General features: G+C 40.5%; 1 protein-coding gene across 1 annotated transcript in view; it reads right to left on the bottom strand.

Moving 5' to 3' along the window:
* Positions 1–13,094, bottom strand: part of LOC124789083 (paired box protein Pax-3-B-like) — a 299,586-nt gene extending 286,492 nt beyond the window's left edge. The window contains exon 1 of the mRNA XM_047256374.1: positions 12,729–13,094. Coding sequence (XP_047112330.1) covers positions 12,729–12,909 — 181 coding nt within the window. The 5' untranslated portion in view covers positions 12,910–13,094. The remainder of the gene's footprint in view (positions 1–12,728) is intronic.
* Between the last annotated feature and the right edge of the window lie 10,538 nt (positions 13,095–23,632).

The following is a 23,632-nucleotide window of genomic DNA, read 5'->3' as shown; positions in this document are numbered from 1 at the left end:
CAAATTGATTCCATAGTTATAGATTTCCAGAAGGCTTTTGTCACTGTATCACACAAGCGACTTGTAGCGAAATTGCGTGCTTATGGAATGGATTCGCGATTTTCTGTCAGAGAGGTCGTAGTTCGTAGTAACTGAAGACCACAACAACAACAACAACAACCACAACTGGAAGGTTAGAGATATTGTGACAATCTTGCAGTTTGTTGTAGCCTACGGAGAAGGTCACTGAATAAAGCAGAAGTGATTTCTGGCTTTCCTCAAGGGAGTGTTATAGTTGATTTGCTGTTCCTCATCTACATAAACGATTTAGGAGACAATCTGAGCAGCCGTCTTAAGTTGTTTGCAGATGACGCTGTCGTTTATCGACTAGTAGAATCATCAGAATATCGAAACGATTGCAAAACGATTTAGAAAATATATCTGTAAGATGCGAAAATTGGCAGTTGACCCTGAATAACGGAAAGTGTGAGGTCGTCCACATGAGCGCTAAAAGAAATTCATTGAACTTCGGTTACACGATAAATCAGTGAAATCTAAGGACCGTAAATTCAACTAAATATGAAGGAATTACAATTACGAACAACAAGTGGAAGGCACACATAGAAAATGTTGTGCGGAAGGCTAACCAAAGACTGCGTTTTATTGGCAGGACACTTAGAAAATGTAACAGATCTGCTAAAGAGACTGTGTACACTACGCTTGTCGGTCCTCTTTTGAAGTACTGCTGCACGGTGTGGGGTCCTTACCAGATAGAATTGACGGAGTACGTCGAGACAGTTCAAAGAAGGGCAGCACGTTTTGTATTATCGAGAAATAGGGGAGAGAATGTCACTGAAATGATACAGGATTTGGAGTGAACATCATTAAAACAAAGGTGTTTTTCGTTGCGAGGGAATCTTATTACGAGATTCCAATCACCAACTTTCTCCTCCGAATGCGAAAATATTTTGTTGACGCCGATCTACGTAGGGAGAAACGATCACCATAGTAAAAAAAGGGAAATCAGTGCTCGCGCCGAAAGATGCAAGACTAGGTCTTTCCTGGGCCTTGGCGCTTAACTCAAACTGGTACATTTACCCTTTTCCATAACCCTGAAAGTTTGTAATATCATCACGGAATCACCCTGTATAAGGTCGGGAAATATTGCAGAAGTGGAGGGCATTAGAGGCATAATCTGCTTTACGTACTTCGATATGATATGAGTATAAGAAAAGGCTTGCTGTGTGACACATTCTCCTATATAAGATGAAAAGCGGTGTGATGCTGTAGCTGATGATAGCTGAGTGGTGTGGAAATGTTAGACTTCGCGGTCATCTTACAAGGGGATTACGTCCAAATTTGACGTATACGGGGGGCTTTGCCGGAAATGAAACTGACAGAAGTGAGAGCTCCAGATGGCCAACCCTTCAGAAAAAAATGGCATTTTTGGCACGGGCGGGCGAGGCACGAACCGTTTATGTTACACCAGGGATTGGGTGGCGCAGCGGAAAGAGTGCATGATTGCAAACCGAAGATAGTGGTGTAGGACCCGTATGCGGAAACATTTTCCTTTTATGTATTTAAAATTTTCACGTTACTTACACTGAAAATAAACCGAAATAATGCGCATTGTATTACATTTACTAATATCTCCATAGAAGGCATGGAAAGGAAAGGCAAAGGAAAGTTTAGGATTACAAATACGTTAAGATTTTTTTGAAAAATTGTTCTTGGAAATAACAGTGGATGTAAATGCTATTAAATTTCTTATATAATAAAAAAGTAGCTTGTAACGCACACAATATATTTATTTTTAAAGATGTGACGAGTTTCGATCAGTGTTTGATCATGGTGAGAGCGTTACTCCATGCTGACTGCTAGAGATGATGGACCGCACGGAACATGAACTGCTCTAGGATGGCGTGCAGAACAACATTGATACAGCTTGAAAAGTCGTTATGCATAAGACTCTGAATAGAGACGAATTTAGGAAACGTCCCCGAGTGTATTTGGATCTAGAATTGCAATAGCAAATCGTTGTTTCTCAGTCTTGTAAACTGCTTACACAATCGATCGTATCATGTATATTTATCGCGGAATGAGAATAGCGCCTAGAAGTACAGCGATGAGCCACCGCAGTATCTACAATCGAGACAGAATTCTATCAAAGGTAAGGCAAGTTAAAATCATCTAATTGCATTTTCCTGAGTGTATCTTACTGCTGACTGTCCACTTGAATTCAGATGATAGTAATATATGAGGTATTCAACAACCAAGCCGTTCCGCCTCCTTTTTGTTCAAAATGGTTGAAATGGCTCTAAGCACTATGGGACTTAACATCTGAAGTCATTAGTCCCCTAGAACTTAGAACAACTTAAACCTAACTAATCTAAGGACAATGCGCACATCCATGCCCGAGGCAGAATTCCAACCTGCGACCGAAGCAGCAGCGCAGTTCCGGACTGAAGCGCCTAGAACCGCTCGGCCACAGCAGTCCGCTCCCTTTTGTGATATGATAGATTTCTGTTACAGTCAGATAAAAGTAACTCCCTGGATGTCAGTATCTCTTTCTTCGTTGTGATCATGAGACAGACATTATCGTGGTCTCTATGAAGTATTCACTGTAACAAATTCGGGACGGAAACAAATCGAATTTTTGCTCCGAAGGACGTGCAGATGTCATTTTATATCAGCCCAGAGACAACAAAAGACAGGTGCTGAACTTAATAACCGACAACAACAACAATATCACGCAGCTCCCGAACCAGGTGCTAAACGCACCCCGTGTACCCGTATGGAAGTCTTCTCTGTTGTTACACTAACTATTTTTTCCATTCATAACAGCACTTCTAATGTTAACGTCATGTAAAACATATGTTTTCTTCATCACCTTTGTCCCCATTCGACAGTTGTAGTATTAATGATTCGTCATCAACGGAATCCCACTGCCTTTCATTTGCATCGATCACCGTCTGTGCAACTGAAGCAACATGAAACGACGCTGAAGCGTTAATTCATGTAGAACAAATACGGTGGGATATGATTTCCAAAAAGTATGACTGAAAACGAAAGTTGGATTGTAGAGGCAAGATAAAAAAAAAATGCATAATGAAGAGGAAGAAACTCAGGACCCACATCACAAAGAGTGGTTAAGTTTTGCTGCTGTTGGTCACCATTCTAAAATGGAGAAACAAAAATATTTTTGACTTGTTAATTAAAGTAAAATCGTTGCTAAAATACTTATCAAGTGAAATAAAGAAGAAAAATCTAATTTCGCTCCAAACTGTGCCTTCTGTAGGCACACCCTTTGAATTTCGAATGGCACTGTAGTATTGCGGCAGGGCGTATATTGGAAGAAGTATGGACTTGTGAAATACGCTGGTATTACGGAAGTGAAGGCAAGTGACAAGTCAGAAACATCCAATAATGATGTAGATGACCTCTTTTCTTGACGAATGTCTAAATGTCGAGAGTAAAAATTGGAAGTGCAAATATTTACAATAATCGTTCGTCGTGGACGTTATTTCCTCGTCGTATCGCTTCTTCCGCAACATCTGTTTTCCACCGTATATTCCTACCACTTCTTTCGAGTTTATGTACGAAAATCCTACCTCAAAATACAGGGAAAAGGAAATAAACTTTTGCTTAAATTAACTTGGTGAAACAATCACTGCGTAAGATAAACGTGCGATACTCATGGTCTGAAAACCAATCTAGTCTACTGGAACTCCTGAAAATAGCAAAATGGAAGCAAGAATTGCATAAAGGTAGTTTTATACTATTAATAAATGTTTTTCTGAGAAATTTACGATATCTTTGTATAGGAATAACAGCGGCAGATGCCGCACCGTCAGCAAAATGGAGAAGAGTGGATATATTCTCAGGAACCAGAAAGATTTTACATACGCGCACTTGCGTAACATTCCACAATGTCAAACCAGTGACGTTACTAACTCCTGCCATTTTGCGACAAAAATTGTGGTGCATTCCGATGTTATTACTGCTCGGAGCAATGAAAAGAATTGGCTGTGTAACGAGAATTGTTGACTGTGACAGATGTCACCGGTAATTTATTTTCCGGCCGCTGGAAAACAAGGCGTAATTCGTCACGCAGCAGGCAACAGACAGCCGAATGCGCGTGCATGGGTGCGTGGGCACCTCTGCGTGCATTACGTGCCTCGATGCTGAGAACCTTGGCAGCCAGATTCGTTCTGCGCCATACTTATTCAGAGCTAGAGATGCGCCTCGCTTTTGCGCAGCGCCCGTGACACTGACGTTTGTGCTCGCATTTCTCACTGCTCCAGAGGTTAAAGAGGTTACGGCCGCACACGGAAGACAGGTATATGGGCGAAACATTGGGATAGGCGGTTTAAATCAGAGCGTAACAGTGCTTTTCCGGTCATTAAGGAACAGTGATGGGGCCGTCTTTGTGTGGTCAACAAGGCAGATGTTCGCTTAAGTCCATCTCACAGGTGGAGGCACTCCTAGCGGGCAAGTTTTACGATCGAAGCAGGCTCCGTGCTTTGAAGACCTCTTGAGGGAGTTCGTGAAAGCGGAATAGCTGAGAAAAATTACGGAGAAATTCGTTGAAAGACCCAAGGACGGTCTTGGCTTTGCAACTCAATTGGTTAGCGCTCGGAATATTTGATTTGTACTTAGATTTATATTTAGATTTGCATGTAGGTTCCAGACTGATCCAATTATTCTTTTAGTCCCACTATGACTCTTGACAGGCTTTTTTGTGTTTGTGCTAGGATGAGGTTGTGTGCACTTGTTCCTAACTGGGAAAAGTCAAGAGAACGCCACCTTGCATAACAGCGTGCCTAGTGACGTCCTGAATTGCTTATTACATCATTCTCATCGTCTACTGTTTTGCTTTATGTAAGATTATTGTGTAGAGGCTATTTGTACCTGTCATGAAAGTGCCAAAAAAGTAAACAAGAAGGTCACATAATTGTAGAATACACTGCAAAATTTGCAAATCAACTTCACTAATTTCTGAACAATGCGTTTCTTCTTATTCCAAGTTCATGTATTCCCTTCAAAACGCCTCGTCACAAGGCTGAAGTATTCGAGCTCCATTTTTCTTTATGTTTTTTGCAATTTCTACTCATTTTCGCATTCTTCATGCTGTTTTTCTGTTTGAAAGATGATGTTACTTAATTCACAGGCTTTATCTTGAAAACAGCAAGTGCAGACGAACGAGTTCTTCTTTGGTTTCAGAAAACTCTTCGACACTCTATCACATAGTTTGGTAATAACCGAAATAGCACCATACAACATCTATTCACAAAAATCCGAGTGGATCGATGAATACATAAAATGATCAGATAGGACAAACAGGAGCATCAAACTGTGCTACGACTAAGTTATCAACAGCAAAATAACGTGTGGAAATGCAGGAAGACTTGCAGAAAATATACTGTAGTGAAGCGAATGGCAGCGCTTTTTAAGTACGGATAAATACAAAATAATACTCATAACAAGAAAATGAACACGATACTCTCAGAATACAAGGTTAATCTTAGTACATCCATAGCTGAAATAGAGGACAGTGGGACGTCAGCTGGTATAAAACTATATTAAAAATGCAGAAATTCCTCCAGCTGTATTTAAGGTGTCGATTTTATTTTGGTAACTAGTTTCAACGTTGTAACAACGTCATCTTCAGGCCCATACACTTGTTGGCGTTAACTGCGTGCGGCTTTTACAACGTTGAAACTAGATGCCAAAATAAAATCGACGCCTTAAATACAGCTGGAGGAATTCCTACATTTTTAATATAAATACAAGTTTAATAGTGAGCGTCTGAGGCCCATAAAATAATTTAAATAATTAAGGATAATACCTTACAGTAATGGTGAAATATGGCGTACACGTGAAATCCGTAGTAGGGGAGGTGAATGAAGACTCAGATTTGTTGGAAGAATTTTGAGAGAGTGTGGCGGGTTTGTAATGGAAATCGCATACACGACACTAGCATGGCGAATTTTAGAGAACCTCTGCAGAGTTTTGAGTTCCCCTCAGGTAGATGCAACAGCATACATCGAAGGAATTCAGAGACCACTGCTCACACTGTAACAGATCAGTATACTCCTTACAAAAAGCGTGACAGAGATTGTCGCCGAACTTAAATGGTTATCTTTGGAAGAACAGATACACTGTTCTCGCAAAATCCAATTTCCGAAGAAAGAGTGCGACAGTTACGTTCACTATCGTATATCGCGTCGGAATGGTGAGCATAAAATTTGCAGTATTTGTATAGTATAGTGTTTGTATAGTATAGAAAGAGTGCGACAGTTACGTTGCCACTATCGTATATCGCCTCGGAATGGTGAGAGTAAGATTTACAGTATTTGTGAATAATTGCTTTGACAGCCTTTCAGTAACATAGCGTCTATCAGTATGAACTTCTAAATTGGTGGTGACATTTTTTGTCCTCAGCATTTCAGTGCTTCCTTAAAATTGATATCCAGACGACGAATGTCGTGGCACGTTCCAGCACTAAGAAAATTTTTAACAGCACAACAGGTAGAAGCGTTGTAGATTTTGAGCATGTACCCTGCACACGGAACTGTCATGTAATAAGTGAATGTTTTAGCTAAAAAAAATCGAGTGTTAGAAAGAGAGGCTGTCTTTTCTAGATCAAATGATAAGCAATGTTAAAGTATAATCTCTGGAAACCAGCACATGACAGAGAGGCTTGTGGTATAATGATGTTGGCATTATCGTACCAAACTGTTTCTGCAGCGCCTCAAAATGACATAAATTCAGTTCTGTTTGCTTTTCTTCTTTTGTAAAAGGTGCACACGTATCTTACGTAGGTGGTACTTGTGCGTGATTTCTTGGTGTCAGTTGCTACTGTTTCCAAAATTATAATATTCATTTATCACATTGCATCTGACAACTCCTGAAAGAAATTCTTTTTTTTTTTTTATTACACAGAGTGCTAGAGGTCAGATGACGTTTTGAAACAAACATGATAGGTCTACATCTTAAAGAAAACCAATCAACATGTACATGTGATTTAAAGAATATCCTATGGCGAGTTACCACGTTTTGGCGTCCGAACAATCAAAGATGGCCTAAGTAGTCGGAGAGTCATTAAATGTTCTAGTAGTTCTCAGGATACATGTAGATTGACGGGGGAGAGTAATGCTTAGTTTTAGAGGTTTTTTTAAATGTGATTTGAAGGTTTTGGTAACTTATTAATTTGATACTTCTTATTTCTGTACTATTTCTACTATTTATTTCTTTCCTACAACTTTTCAATTGAGTAAATACCTTAGAGTACCAATAAAATAGCGAACGAAATATTCAAACTGTTGAAACATGTATTTATCAAATTAATATACAGCCAGCTGAACGTAACCATAAGGCAGTTTATGTAGTATAAAAGTAAGAGTAGCGTTTAAAATAACTGGTTTCCACTTACGGATATTGTCAACCGTTCATGATATTTCCATTTAGCAATAATCTCATGAAAATATCACTAAAATCTCATAAGACATTTACACTACTCGAAAACTGAAAGTTACTGCGGTTTCATCATTACATTAATTCATTTTGTCACTACAGAAAGACCAGTTTTTATATAAAAGCTCCGATAGTAAATCTGCACCCACGAGAACTTGCTAAAATTCTTCGATTGTTCAACACGATCAATATTGATGGAGATAGCGTTCTTGAAATGGCTCTGGGAAGTACTGAATCGAGCATTTTTGTATTTTTGTAGAACCTTTACCCAGTTCCGCAAAGGGAATCCAATGTATTTGCAGTTTTTTTTTTGCTTTCATTGGTTGTATATTTCTCGAGGCAATAACAAAGAGTGCTTTATTGAAAATACTTTGGAAATGGTGCTTTGAACATCATTTCCTAAATGTGAGTTGATGCACATTACTTTCCCATACATGTCTGCCTCTACAATTCTGAGTTTATTGCTTGAACTAGCGGCTGTTACTATATGAACTCTTTAGAACTACAAAATTCACGTATGGGCGAAACTTCTCGTCATGCGCACAGTTACTCACTAGTCTAATTTCTCGGTGGAGTTTATAAGAACATAATATTAATCACAAACAACAACTTTTCTTCGTGTTCTGCAACGTCAAGAAAGCGCGTATTTGTTGTAATTATTCCTAAATTCTAATTTGGGGCTTGAGAAAAAATTGGCAGTACATTTTTATTCATTTTTTGTGCAATTTTAAAATTAGTACAGCCATAATATGGGATGGTTATGAAACACACATAAGATGTCACTCAGATGATTAAGACCTACGAGATAATTCATTTACATGTCTCATCGATTACACAAAGTTTATAAGTGGCAGCTGGCTGAAAGAGACAAGATTTGTAGCTAGTTACTCCGTTGCTACCTGAGATCTGCAGACATTCGAAATGTCTGCAGTTTCACATCAAAAGCTATTAGAAATCAATTCTGTAAATTACCGTAAACTACAGTACTGATAAAAATAATACCTATAATTTATAAATTCTGTTGTATTTTCCCCAGTCATTATGCAAGCCCAAAATACATTAACGCAATAACACACATACACACACACACACACACACACACACACACACACACATATATATATATATATATATATATATATATAGTATAAAAGTATGAGTAACGTTTAAAATAACTGGTTTCCACTTACGGATATTGTCAACCGTTCATGATATTTCCATTTAGCAATAATCTCATGAAAATATCACTAAAATCTCATAAGACATTTACACTATTCGAAAACTGAAAGTTACTGCGGTTTCATCGTTACATTAATTCATTTTGTCACTACAGAAAGCCCAGTTTTTATATAAAAGCTCCGATAGTATATATATATATATATATATATATATATATATATATATATATATATATATATGTGTGTGTGTGTGTGTGTGTGTGTATGTGTGTGTTTGAGAGAGGTAGAGATTAGTTTAGTTTTTATTCATTGCATGACTGCAGACATTCGTTACGGGATTGTAACCTTTATTCGCAATTTTCACGTCGGTTCTTATCTCAGTATGATTTTATGCCAATCGTCAAGGATGGATAAAGTTATGTGATTTTGGATTACAGAATATCGCAAAGGTAATGTGATTAATGTTCTTTTGTGAATCAGTACAATCACAGATTAAGAGAAAGGTAGTCTGTTTGTGCCATTACATGAAAAGGTGAAGGCGTTAGAAACTCCGTACATCTGAGAATCGCATCTACATGTGACAGGCAGCATAATGTTATCTGGATGTGAGATACCAAAGTATCAGTCAGTGTTAGGCCTACTTCAGTGAAGTAGAGCTACACGTCGGACAACTAGATAGTGTCAGATTCTCTGATATTGTTGTTGAATAAAGTGCATGGGAGATCGAAGACTGATTCAATTTTCCACGAATTTGCGGAAAAGTGCGTTAGAAACAGCGTACGACATTTACGTCTGAGTCTATGTAATCACAAATCTGTGGAAAAATACTGTATTCCCATTTGTGATGTTTGCAACTCCTTTATTTCTGTATCTTGTCGGTTCACAGAAGAAATGTTAATGGAATCATTATACTTCAAAAGAATTTATGAGGAAATTACAAAACACAAATTCCCAAATTGACAATTCATTGCTTTGCTAGGCTGATGTAAGTCTAACCTGGTGACCACCTCTGTGCAGAAAAAAATAAAATGAGACAATATTTCTCCGAGACGAATACGTCGAAGGCAAACTTCTACGCATACAGAATTGTTATTTCTCGCGGTTTCGTAAAAGATGCTTACCATCTGTGAAATGTGACAGGTAACGGAGTTTGGTGAAGAAATGCTGAACATATGACTACGTGTATGCTGCACACAATAGGCTCTTAGTAATGCGGACCTAGCGTTGGACGAACTTCACAGTTGACAGCTTTACGCCCAGCGATTAACAGTCTACGAACGAGCATGTTTACTACCACATTTATTTCACACGCTAATACATGTATTTTTGAGCAGGAAAGGGGATGTACCAACGAGATTCCTCAAAACTAGCGGAGAGCGTGCGATGACGTTTTTAGCGGGCATGGTGGACTCTTAAAGGATTTTGCGAGACATGTGACACTTCTTAAGGTATTCTCCACATGATACCTGCTGTAATTTTAATACAGACTAAATTACATGGACATCCCAGAGGTCGATGTCACAGTATCTATAAGTGATAAAGGTGTGGATTTAAATTGGGAATTAGAAAAATGAACATACATCTAAAGCATAGAATACAAACCTCCCAAAGGAGGTGGAATATACAGAATCAATGAAAAAGAGGCAACTGGTCCTTGGGGTCATGTAGTCAGGACAGACAACTGGAAAACCACTTCCAGGATCTGTATTGCTGTCTCTGGAGGGATAGTGTATAGCACCAAGCGGAGAAAACTAGTTAGATTTATCATAACGATATTCACGACAGACATCAGTACAAGATTCTTATCAGAGCATCAGCTCCTCTCCAGACACTGAAGCAGTCAACAGTCGTCTGGGAATTGGAGCGAAATTAAGTCAGTGGCGAAAAAAAAAAAAAAAAAAAAACACACAGCGCCAGGGTGAGAGAGTGCTGGGTCGGAAATGCGTGGTGCAGGCCTAAACTAAATATAATAATAGTCGGGATAGCCAAGATAATCAAGCACAAATATGATTACGAAGTTATCACCAACTTCCAACGAGAAATAATAGATCTAGTATTTGCTGCAGATACCGTAAAAGTGTACAAAGACACACGAACAGGACACATATTGGTACTGAATGACCCTGATTACTTTTTATCAACAGCTTACAACCGAGAAGAAGCGATGTAGTCGGTGTATTAGATACTAAAAAGTAATACGGGATCACTGGCATAGGACACATACTGTTACTGAAACTGATCTGTGGCAATAACAAGAACAGTAGTCGACCACACGATTTAATTTCATCATTGTCGATTTTACGAGTGAAATGTTCATTACTTTCTTCATCTACACCCCTGACCGTGTTATGAATATAGATATATTTGACAGAGAGATAGACATGTCAAGCGTAATATTTAATCACAATGAGATGTGGTATTGACTAACACCAAGTGGAAAATAACAGTCACTGTACCGGCCAGACACGTTGGGTGACTAACGTAGGCTACGTCTACTTCTTCGGCTCTTCATGGCGCATGCCCCGAGCTTCCTCGCATCACATCACATTCGCATCATAAGACCTCACTTACCTAATATCATAGCCGTGCCATCCATAAAACAGAAAAGTCTCGCTCTGTTTCTGATGCCCGGTGCCCTGTGCGCACATTTCAGTGCCCTGCCACTTTTAAAAAGAAGTTGAAGCACATCCACATCCTTTACCGTCCTCGCAATATTTGTCGAAAAAATTAGCGTGTATGTTAAGTTTGCCTTCAGTCAAACAGTAAAGCAAACGCTGCTGTCTTATCCGAGTTCCACTTCATCCTCATTTCATTTCCCCATCATTCACACAACATTCTGTTCCCCCAGTTACACAATGTTCTTAATTTTTCAGTTTTTTTACTACATTCTTCTTTCTGTCCATGTTCTACCCCTTCTTGCACGCCCTCATGCCCACTGCTGCTAGTGCTCATATTTAATCTGTCTTTAGTTTGTCCTTATTGTTGTAGTTCTCAAGATCGAATATAGACCTAACTTGTCTTTTGTTTCGGCACTGGTTATTTCATTGTAATTTCCAATTTTGAATCCTATAGTGATGTAACTTACAACCCTTTTTCGTAATGAATGCAGTGCAAAATATATGAACACTCTGATTACAGGTAAAAGACAAAATGATGACTATAAACTTCCCAGTTGAGAAAAAAAATTCCATTAGTATTAATAACGGAAGTATAGTCAGACAGGAAATTTCGCACCGATTTCTAGCTCCCACTGGCGGTCTTTTATGTAGCTCCAAAATTGTGGATTCCCAGCTTTGAGAAATGGAGTTAGATTTCCCCACAGCCATTCTCATTGAGTGACGTGCCTTAGTTTTCGCAATTGTGAGCAAATCCATAACTTGGCTTCAAGCAAAGCAAGGGCGGACACGTTTTTGATTCTTCTCTACTTATGGACCATGGTTTTCTGAACGATGTTAGGCCTACTCTTTGCAGCTCTCGGAGAGCTGTCACCCTAAGGCCAACTCTACCTCACCAATTGATGGCTACGTGTACGCTGCCCACAACTGGCGCATAACTCGTGTTTTTTTTCTTCACTTTTCCTCTCGTTGTAGTAATACTGACAGAGTGTGAGGATGAACTTCGCGGTTGACAGGATCCTTTAAAATTTTTATATTTCTTATGACACTATTAGATGAGCATTTTTTTTCACTGTTGTAATAGGTTTCTGCCAGCCAGTATTGTCGTCAGTTCACGGCATATGGCGCAAGGGGGATCCGTTGCCTTGTCAACAGTACTCGAACGCAATGTGACTTTAGTCTGACGTGATTACTGGCCGGTCGCAAACTGTTACGGCATTGTGCAGTGGTGACGTGATTTGCCAAAAAATATACAAAGTGAACGAAGAAATGTCAACAACTTACGTACGAGGTAGAGTGTAATTTTTTCGAAAAAGGCGCGTTGTAGTGAATCAGCCTTCAGTGACAGTTTTATATCGTCGACGAGCGAGCAGTTGTCAGCAGTAGGGTGGCACGTAGAAGCACTTGTTTGCGGCCGAAGGGTACTTTCCGCTGGGGGACGGTGTTACTACAGCTAAACACAGTGCGACGGGCGACTGACCTGCGGGCGAGCAAGGCAGGCTGGGCAACATGGCGACAGCGGCGGAGCTGGTGAGCGGCGGTGGCACCCCTGGCAGGTCCATCTTGCCCCAGGAGGGCGCGGCGCGGCTCGGCAGGCAGCACAGGCTACTCAGGTCGCTGCAGTTGGCCGGCGGCGCGAGCGCGTTCGTCGTGATCAGCATGTTCACTGGCTAGGCGCTCGTCTGCGTCCGCGTCCGCAGTCTGCTCACTCCGCCCCGGGCCGCCTCCATCCACCGCGCGGTACTGCAGAGAGTGTCTGTGTTCTGTCCGTGGGTGCGCGGCGCGAGCACGGCGGCTGGGAGGTGGCGCTGAGTCACGGGCCTCGAGGAAGCGGCGACTGCGCGGTCGTGAGTGAGCACGGCGCGCTTCGCTTGCCGGTGGCGCGCGGGCGGCGAGGGGCGCCAAAGACCAGTGGCGCGCAGCTAGCGCCGCCCTGGAGGGGCGGAGGGGGAGCGGAGGGGCGGGGCAGCGCGCCGCGGTGGGGGAAGCGCGCCCTGCCACCGCCCGCTGCGAGAAATCAATTACCGCCGCGATGATTTCCGCGCCGATGACTGCGAGGGGCGGGCCTCTGCCGGGCCGCCGCTGCCGCACTACCGCACGACTGCGTTCCGTGTTTCGCACGGGACAAACCTCGGTCGAGTGTCCTCGACGGGAAAGGACGGCAGAAACGAGCTTCGGACCGGATTTTACCTCACGGCACTGTTTATGGCCCCTTAATAATGACATCCACCAGCACTTGTCAACGTGGGGGGATAGATATAGAGTCAGCAGGTGCATTGTGGATTTCCTTGGATTGCTCTTTCTCAATACGAATCACGGTAGCCTGTTCTCGATGGTAAAGGACGGCAGAAGCGAGCTCAGGACCGGATTTTACCTCAAGGCACCATGCACGACCCCTTGATAACAAAACCCCGCACCATATGTGGTCTTAGGACGTGCGAGCGAGATAATGAGTCAGTGACTGTACTGTGGATTTCCTTGCATAGCGCGATCTCAGTGGGGAGAGGTAGGCAGAGGTGGTCATAGGGGGATGATTACTTCAGGACCGTGTTTTTCATGCATTGTTACAGACATCGGCAGTGTGAGGTCTTGTGACTAGAGTTGCTGGCTCTCGATCACCGGGCCCCGGGTTCGATTCCCGGTCGGGTCGAGATCTTCTTCGCTCTGGACTGGGATGTGTTTGTTATCATGCAAGTCGCCGAACTGGTGTCAAACTAAAAAAATAAAATTGCCTCAGGCTGTTATCCTTCTCAGAAGCAGTCTTCCGGGCAAATATGCCATAGTCTTACTTTCTCTACTACTGTTGACATAAATAAATTACTGTCGATATTTCTCTGTGTTTTGTACGGGTTGTTGTTGTTGTGGTCTTCAGTCCTGAGACTGGTTTGATGCAGCTTTCCATGCTACATGCTACTCTATCCTGTGCAAGCTTCTTCATCTCCCAGTACCTACTGCAACCCACATCCTTTTGAATCTGCTTAGTGTATTCATCTCTTGGTCCCCCTCTACGATTTTTACCCTCCACGCTGCCCTCCAATACTAAATTGGTGATCCCTTGATGCTTCAGAACATGTCCTACCAACCGATCCCTTCTTCTAGTCAAGTTGTGCCACAAACGTCTCTTCTCCCCAATCCTATTCAATACTTCCTCATTAGTTACGTGATCTACCCATCTGATCTTCAGCATTCTTCTGTAGCACCACATTTCGAAAGCTTCTATTCTCTTCGTACCGGATAAAACTTATTAAAATCGCCTCAGCTGGCGAAAGACGCTGAAGGTGAGCTTATCGCTGGTATCTATTTCACGGCACTATTTTTGCCCCTGAGGCTACTACGTACAATTCCCAGCGCTTGTGCTGTTTCAACATCGGAACGAAAAAATATCGTTGATAACGAATCGGCAACTATATTGTCGATGTCAGTCCATTGCTTGCTCTTAATCGGGAATGTTGGTCAGGTTCGGTCGTGGTGGTCCTATAACTTCATGTTAGTTTTTTGCCTTTCACCATTCATGAGATACATAAATTTCTGTCGATATTACTCTGTATTCGGTGCCGAGTAAAATTTAATAGATTATCTTCATTAGTGAAGGAAGTTAGGAACGAGTTAACTTCGAACCCCCAAAATTTCGGACTTTTTCTGGTTTTCTTCAGATTCCTCCGGAACTAAATGTTTAATCGAAAAAGGCCAAGGTTACCATAAATGCCGAGCATTAAATTCTGCATCAGTTAAGTACCATAACTTTGCTGCCTGACTAAATCCTCCTGTAGAAAAGTTACGTCGCGAAAATGAATTTATTCACACTTTTCTGAAATTACTCATTTCGTCTGAGGACTGGCCAACTTGACGAAAAACGTTATAAGAGGAACTGTAGTTTGAAAAAGTCAAAGAAAGTGACAAAAAGCCTAGCTTTTAAGTAAATATCACCGTTATTCAGTTAATCACATGGTTAACGACTAAGACCAATGTTCTACTTGCCATTGAGTGAAGTTCTCCAGTATTCACTTTTTTATTTTTGTTATTGGTGTGTAATGTCTACTAGTTTTCGAGATAATAGTTTTGAAAATTATGAAATGTACAGAATAACGTTAATATATTATATATACGACAAAATATTTGTTTACAGTGGTTTTAGTGAAAAGAAATATGTTTTTAATGCTGTTCACTCTTCTGTAATCCCCATTCATCTTTTTTTATAGAGAGGAGAGAAGATTACTGAAGAGACCCGCAAATCGTTGCTGATTTGTTTATTGATCACGAGAGAGCTAAAAATCGAAAGCAATGGCAACAGTATCGAATTATGGTATAGTGTTGCTTACCGGGCGCAAAATTACATAAATATATGGACTTGAAACTCTGTTTTCCATCCAGTGACTGTCTTATCTTCACAGCGAATTGCTATGGAGTTTTATTTTGGTAAAATTGAAGAAATTGATCTGTATGACATGTAATGCGATTGAAACGAGCAGTCGGTTTGGACCAAGCGGCAGCCGTTTACTTCCGTGTAAGCGATATCTTCAGTATGAACAAACTTTGTAGAATGATTCATTTCGTATTATTTACATTTCTAGTATAATTTATGAGATAGGTATACGACAATGGACTTGACTTATTTATGTGAACGCGCTTATCTGTCTATAAAATATTTTTGTGCGCTGCTGTTACCATCTGCACGACTTCTTCAGTGGTACTCTTCTGTTTCCTTATAATTTTGTGTTATTACCTTTGCTACTTATTGTACATTCCGTAAGTGTCGTAGCGCTTTACTGCCAAAATTGGATTCTGTGTATATTCGCTGTCTCTGTAAAGTTGATACTATGGAGGGAGGACACAGGGAGACGGAGAAAAATTTATTTCTCTTCTTTCTCGCCTGTACCATTGTGGATGTGATTATTTTCACGTAATGACGAGAAGCTTATGCGACAGTTGTCTCACATAATTATTTTCGAATAATTATATTGTGTTCGATGCCTAGGAATTTCCAGTTTCACTCTACGGAAATTAGAAAACCATGAAATAATTTTTGATGAGTGAATATTTGTTTGCAGGCCAACGTAGGTGTGAAGAATTCTACACTTCTAAGGTAAATAATTGCCGCTATGACCTTTCAGTCACTATAGCAGTTACACTCTCCTCACATTTTCATTTTCTTTTCTGCTCTGATGATTTTCGAGAACATTTTCAGGTGCATCTTCATCGTTGGAGTGAGGCATTCTAATATTAATTTTTCTGAGTATTAACAGTAGAGACTGGCAGGCCGCCACGTACTGTTAGCTTTGCAGTGCGTGTTTCTTTCATGTTGGCCAACTATGGCGTGGGGATTGAAAATTATTTTCGACGTAGTGGCCTTTTAAATACCAACAGGTGTTAATCACCACCAGATTTCATGTCAAAGATATATTCTGCTGCCATGTAGGGCACTACTATCGCTCTATAAAATATGCCTGTTTTCGGAACTCCATTACAGATGTAGGTGAATAAATTTACAATCAGTTCGTAAGAGCTCCATCTGCAGTGGAGAAGTTAAACGCTGTTAATCTTATCTAGACGCATTTGGAAGTAGCAAGTGTCCCACCTGCTTATTGCTATGTATGTTCGCAACATTTTAAGCATTCATTACATTTATTTCTTCTCCGCTAGTCGTTATTAATCATCAGAAATAAGAATTTATTTTTTTAGTCTGTGGACACTCTGTCCAACAACATCTCATTAATAATTAGGTGCATGTTTTCTGAATTACAAATGACTTTTTCCTGAATAAATTATTATGCATCACAGTTCGATTTTCGTTTCATTCGTTCCATGTTATCCGTTATCGTTCTTTCTCATTGCAGGTAAGCTAATCCGATCGACCTCTAAGTGTTAAATTTCTCTAGCGTGATTTTTAAAATGGGTTCGGTCTATCATAATCTCTGAAAGCCACTACATCCTATCGAAAACAGTTTCTTCTTCTAGTTTCTCTGTTTCCTTTCTCTTTATGACTCCTTACAGTCTATTGAATGATTTTCTACTATTTTCATATGTCACTGTCTATTCGGTTATTCCTTTATGGCTTCTTTTCTGTGAATGTTGGTAATGTAGCCCCCTAGTAACGGAATCTGTAGTTGACTCAGACAGATTTTTTTCTCTTCCCATCAAAAGAAAAACAACAGAAAGAATTTATAATTTTCACTAGGTTTACAATTTTTTTTCAGTTTCAGATATTTTATTCAAGCAGTAGTTTCTTTATTACCGCACTTTAATGTTGAGTACTATCTACTATGGATGAGTCCTTTGTATATGATTAACAGTTATGCCTTTGTTGACTTTATCTTCATCGAAGTCCGAACAATACCGTGAAAAACGGAACAACCGACGGAAAATACTAAATGTAACTGCGCACTCCGAACGTTCCACCAATCTAAGTAACGTTGAGCATAACTTAGCTGACCGAGCAGGTAATCCATTTGTCGGGACGGGACTCGATCCCCTCGGCCTACGACACTAAGTGTAGATTGCCTCAAGGCTAGTATTTCCTCGGACGCAATGAATTAAAATTGGTACCTTATTGCCATTCATTGGCTTGCTTAAAATTTCGTTTCCCTGTCTCCTCTTTTAATTTGTAAGCAATTAGAGGAAAAAAGAGCTCATTCAAGTCGCTTGTGTAACAACAGCGCTTAGTAATGCGCAGGGAAGGACGGTCATTATTAGCTTGTCGTGCCGGAAGGCTTTTGGTATTTCATGGGCCAGTGTTAATATTTGAGTGGGGGTCAAGACGAAACTTTCTTCGGATGTCGCGTCACGCATTACGCTTCTGCTAGTTCTCCCTGCTCTCTGATCAGCGCACCCGTTTCCACGGTACATAAATACTTGTGGTCCGACCAGTAGGTTCATGTTTAGACACAATACAGGATATGAAGTGATGTGGGCAGATCGCCTAGTAAATACACTAAAGTTAGGCGGTGAAGAATGAGGGTAGAACCAGTTACTCACGAAATAAGGTTTTTGTCACTTCTAATCCTAACGCGTTGTGTAATATCATTCTTACCGATATCATCAGATAAGCCAAACAGGGTTAATGCGAAACACCCATTTCCGCTCAAAAGTGACTTTCGCATGTCATCCAAACTTATGTGATGCAGAATCAAATTTCTAGTTCATTTCTGGAACATATACTTTATAATTTTGATGGAGTGAAGGATTTTCCAGGACTTCATAAATAAATGCACTGCAATCTTCTCTGAAATATCACTTACCTACAGAATGATCAAAGCTAGGACTTTGCTACTTCCTATGTACGCGTAAATACTGCTGAGGGACATGTTTTCCAAAATAATGTATTTGCTAAGAATACAATTTCATTTCGTAATTACTTCAACTTTTATCAAAAATAGAAACCATCTGTAAATTGTAATCATGTGAAGTGTCTCTCTCCGCAGTGGCTGGGCTTAATACTAGGAAAAATATGAAAGTGAAAAGTGTGATTTGAAGATGGATAAAATCAGTAATGAGGTTTGAAAATGGAAACAGGAAAAATTTCATTAGAAATACATCTTCCGTTTCTGAATGAAGGGTAAACTGTCTAGCGAAGAAGAAGTCTTCAGATATATTCAGAGTAGGGACGTGATTGTGGGAAAGGTTTCCCTGCCTGTTGTGTCCCAGTTTTGACAGTTCAAATCTCGTTTGCTGTCTCATTATGGACTAGTTGGCGAGAAGACTACGGCAGTATATTTCATTAAACTATTGAGAGCGTTATATTTGTTGAAGTAAACTCATAAGTGCCGCGTTTCCGGTTTATTTTAATTTCTTTTTATTTTTCTTTGTTTTATTGACTACCTTTGATTTAGCGAAATGGTCCATTAATTTCTATACGATTCGTAGTATAGAGAATAGTCCACATAAAACTGAAGATTAAGTGTTGGTAGCTGTCTACTTTAGCATATCATAGGTCAGTGTGGGCTCTCCACGGCGTCTTGTTCCATTTGGAGGACATTATCTTTTTTTTTTTCAAATCAGTATATTCTGAGAATAAGAATATTCAGTGCGTCAGTTCTTCAGCTTAAAAGTAGCCTTTTGTGCACAGGGGCTCTGAAAAATATGTCTCCCCTCGACTTTCAAATTTCAAAAACAGACCTATTGTGAGATAAAGGCTGAACAGTATATTTCTGAAAACTTTGGTCTGACGCTTAATAATGAATTTTGTGCTCTCGTTTGACATTACCGAAATAGTGAAATTTCTGAACAAGGCGAAATAGTGCAGCTATCGTGACCGTTGAGTTCATTAATCATGGTCACACTATAAATGATATCCCGTTACGTCAGTGTTTATCTAATTTAATTTTCTTCTTTGTCAACGCCTTTTTATATTTACTCTTTAACTAAAAAGCCTCAGGGACTTCAATTTTCTTTCGATTCCTACGAAAAGAACGCGTATCTCCGTTATTTTCGTATTGTCTCGAGTGTTAATACAGCTACGCAATATCGTTTAATGACATTGTTAAAACTACTACTACCATCAATTTCTAATTTGCTTCAACGTATTTGGGTGAAATGACAACTAACTGCTAACATGCGAAGCGTAGTAACCTCTACAGCCGAAAGGAAGTCGTCTATCCCCGGTTATTGCAAAGAGTGTTGATCTGGATTGTAAGGGAGGTACAATGGATTTCAAATATTTCTCAAGCGTATACTGCCATACCAAAACTGTACGTGCAAAATAATGACAGTTACTGGTCTGGGTCTGCTATTCATAAAGAACAAACTGGTATTAACACAGCTGCAAAGAGCTTGGAAGCTGTTGTTAGTACTTGCTTGGGAGGATGAGAGATCCGTAAACTAGTCAAGCAAAGACGATTTTGGATTACGTAAATCACTAAGTCTTAGAATGGTATTACTGAGACGCCGCGAAGAGAAAGTTACAGCATTTTCTGTCGAAAAACGTAAGAAGAGGGATAGAAAAATAAAGGAGACTGCTCATATTGAATGCTCCCGTGAGCCACATCAGGAAGCGTCGTTGCACTCTGGCAGTGGATGCACTAGAGTAGTAACGACTTCTTTCCGCAGCGCTGCTGGCAGTGTTTTGTGTCGGTGACAACAGCTGCTCGGCGACACACACACACACACACACACACACACACACACACACAGACACACACACAAACACACACGTACGGCGGCTCGCGGAAGCCGCAGTTGCGTGTACAGGTGGCGCCAGGTTCGTTCTTCCGGTGCGGAAGCTGCACTTGTCAAGTCGCACCTCCCACACGTGTCGTACGTGAGAGAAACACAAGTGCACTCAACGTGAAGCCAGCCAGCACGCCTAAGCGACGACGAATTTAAGGAGTTCATATCGAAGCTGCCGATCTACCTCTACACATATACTCTTCAAACTACTGTGCAGTGTCCACGCCCGATAGCTGAATGGTCAACGTGACGGATTGTCACTCCTCTGGGCCCGGGTTCGATTCCCGGCTGGGTCGGCGAATTTTCTCCGCCCAGGGACTGGGTGTTGTGCTGTCCTCATCATCATCCTCAGCGATTGCAGGTCGCCGAAGTGGCGTCAAATTGAAAGACCGGCAACCGGCGAACGATCTGCCCGACGGGGGGCCCTAGCCATACGATTAAATATATATTTAAAAAAAAACTGTGAAATGCGTGGTCCTGAATGCTACCCATTATACCAGGTAATAAGGTTTCTTCTCCTTCTAGTCTTGTATGGAACACAGGAATAAGTCACTGTACACACAGAAATTAGTCTATATTCGTCTTCGTGGGCCCTAGGGAAGCGACACACAGGAGAGAAGGTTGCAGTTGATTGCTAGATTCCTCACTTAGTAATATACTGTTTATTGAAACTTAGTAATAGGTTTTCACAAGATAGTTGACGCCTATCTTCAGGCATCATCGGTTCATTTTTTCAGCGCCACAGTGATACTTTACCGTGAGTCAGACAATCTTGTGACAATTTTTGCTGCCATTCTTGACACACTTTCACTTTTTATTGTTAGTCCTACTTGGTACTAGGACCGATGATATTTTTAAAAATATCGAAAGTCCTATACATTGTGTTTAAAAAAGTATCATTATGGGCCCTCGATATGTCGAACAAATTATCAATATATCGCCGGAAAAAAATAGACGTACCGAAAAAAAGGCTGCACATTGTAAATTTATTGCCAGCTTCAGATCTTCATAGGTGCGTATTGATTTATTAATATATATTCTGTACATCAACAAACTAGCAGCCCGCTTACCCCCTTAGAGCAAGAGTTGAAAGGAAAACATGCACGTTCATGTCTGGCGATAACCACAATGGTAACTGCATGTACGTGGCACAGTAAAAGGTGCTCGATGGGTCTGTCGTTCGGTTACGTCACATATCGGATTTCTCTGGAGTGTCGACTTCCCTTTTTTCATATCTGTAAATGATAGAGAACTATAGTCGTAGTGTCGAAATTGTGTGGTGAAGTTAAACGTTGCCGTTCCTGTCGGTAATGCCGATTACGTCAGCATTTCCTCTCACACGTCTCCGGCCACCGCAAAGACCAATCTGTCATTTAGATTTTTGTTCAGCAGTTTCAGCAAATTGTTTTTTAATCCAACTGGTGTGCTATTTCTTTACGTAGGATGGCTTGTTATTCCATTCACACCGCCACCCCCAGTACAATCAGACTTCGTCTTTGTGCCATCTGAACTTGCTTCACACATTCAGAGAGATAGACTAGTCGTGGTGAAAGCTCAAAAAGTAGAAAATTAGGTGTTTTACTTTCACACAGTGAAAGTAAAATTATGTTATACTGCAATTTCAAAGAACAATTTCAAATATTTACCGAAAATTGGGAAAAAAATATAACATAAAACGAAAATATCGGCACTCGATATTGCATTGTGATATCGATATATACTCAGACCACAATATAGTAGTGATGAAGAGTAGGCTGAAGTTCAAGACATTAGTCAGGAAGAAACAATACGCAAAGAAGTGGGATAGGGAAGTACTAAGGAATGAAGAGATGCGTTTGAAGTTCTCTAACGCTATAGATACAGCAATAAGGAATAGCGCAGTAGGCAATACAGTTGAAGAGGAATGGACATCTCTAAAAAGGGCCATCACAGAAGTTGGGAAGGAAAACATAGGTACAAAGAAGGTAGCTGTGAAGAAACCATGGGTAACAGAAGAAATAATTCAGTTGATTGATGAAAGGAGGAAGTACAAACATGTTCCGGGAAAATCAGGAATACAGAAATACAAGTCGCAGAGGAATGAAATAAATAGGAAGTGCAGGGAAGCTAAGACGAAATGGCTGCACGAAAAATGTGAAGACATCGAAAAAGATATGATTGTCGGAAGAACAGATTCAGCATACAGGAAAGTCAGAACAACCTTTGGTGACATTAAAAGCAACGGTGGTAACATTAAGAGTGCAACGGGAATTCCACTGTTAAATGCATAGGAGAGAGCAGATAGGTGGAAAGAATACATTGAAAGCCTCTATGAGGGTGAAGATTTGTCTGATGTGATAGAAGAGGAAACAGGAGTCGATTTAGAAGAGATAGGGGATCCAGTATTAGAATCGGAATGTAAAAGAGCTTTGGAGGACTTACGGTCAAAAAAGGCAGAAGGGATTTGTCGACCTGGAAAAAGCGTTCGACAATATAAAATGGTGCAAGCTGTTCGAGATTCTGAAAAAAGTAGGGGTAAGCTATAGGGAGAGACGGGTCATATACCATATGTACAACAACCAAGGAGGAATAATAAGAGTGGACGATCAAGAACGAAGTGCTCGTATTAAGAAGGGTGTAGGACAAGGCTGTAGCCTTTCGTCCCTACTCCTCAATCTGTACATCGAGAAAGCAATGATGGAAATAAAAGAAAGGTTCAGGAGTGGAATTAAAATGCAAGGTGAAAGGATATCAATGATACGATTCGCTGATGACATTGCTATCCTGAGTGAAAGTGAAGAAGAATTAAATGATCTGCTGAACGGAATGAACAGTCTAATGAGTACACAGTATGGTTTGAGAGTAAATCGGCGAAAGACGAAGGTAATGAGAAGTGATAGAAATGAGAACAGCGAGAAACTTAACATCAGGATTGATGGTCACTAAGTCAATGAAGTTAAGGAATTCTGCTACCTAGGCAGTAAAATAACCAATGACGGACGGAGCAAGGAGGACATCAAAAGCAGACTCGCTATGGCAAAAAAGGCATTTCTGGCCAAGAGAAGTCTACTAATATCAAATACCGGCCTTAATTTGAGGAAAAAATTTCTGAGGATGTACGTCTGGAGTACAGCATTGTATGGTAGTGAAACATGGACTGTGGGAAAACCGGAACAGAAGAGAATCGAAGCATTTGAGATGTGGTGCTATAGACGAATGTTGAAAATTGGGTGGACTGATAAG

Source organism: Schistocerca piceifrons, chromosome 3, assembly GCF_021461385.2.
Source record: "Schistocerca piceifrons isolate TAMUIC-IGC-003096 chromosome 3, iqSchPice1.1, whole genome shotgun sequence".
In the NCBI taxonomy this organism is placed as follows: Eukaryota; Metazoa; Arthropoda; class Insecta; order Orthoptera; family Acrididae; genus Schistocerca; species Schistocerca piceifrons.
Note: the sequence above shows the minus strand (reverse complement) of the source record. Positions and strands in the feature narration are given on the sequence as shown.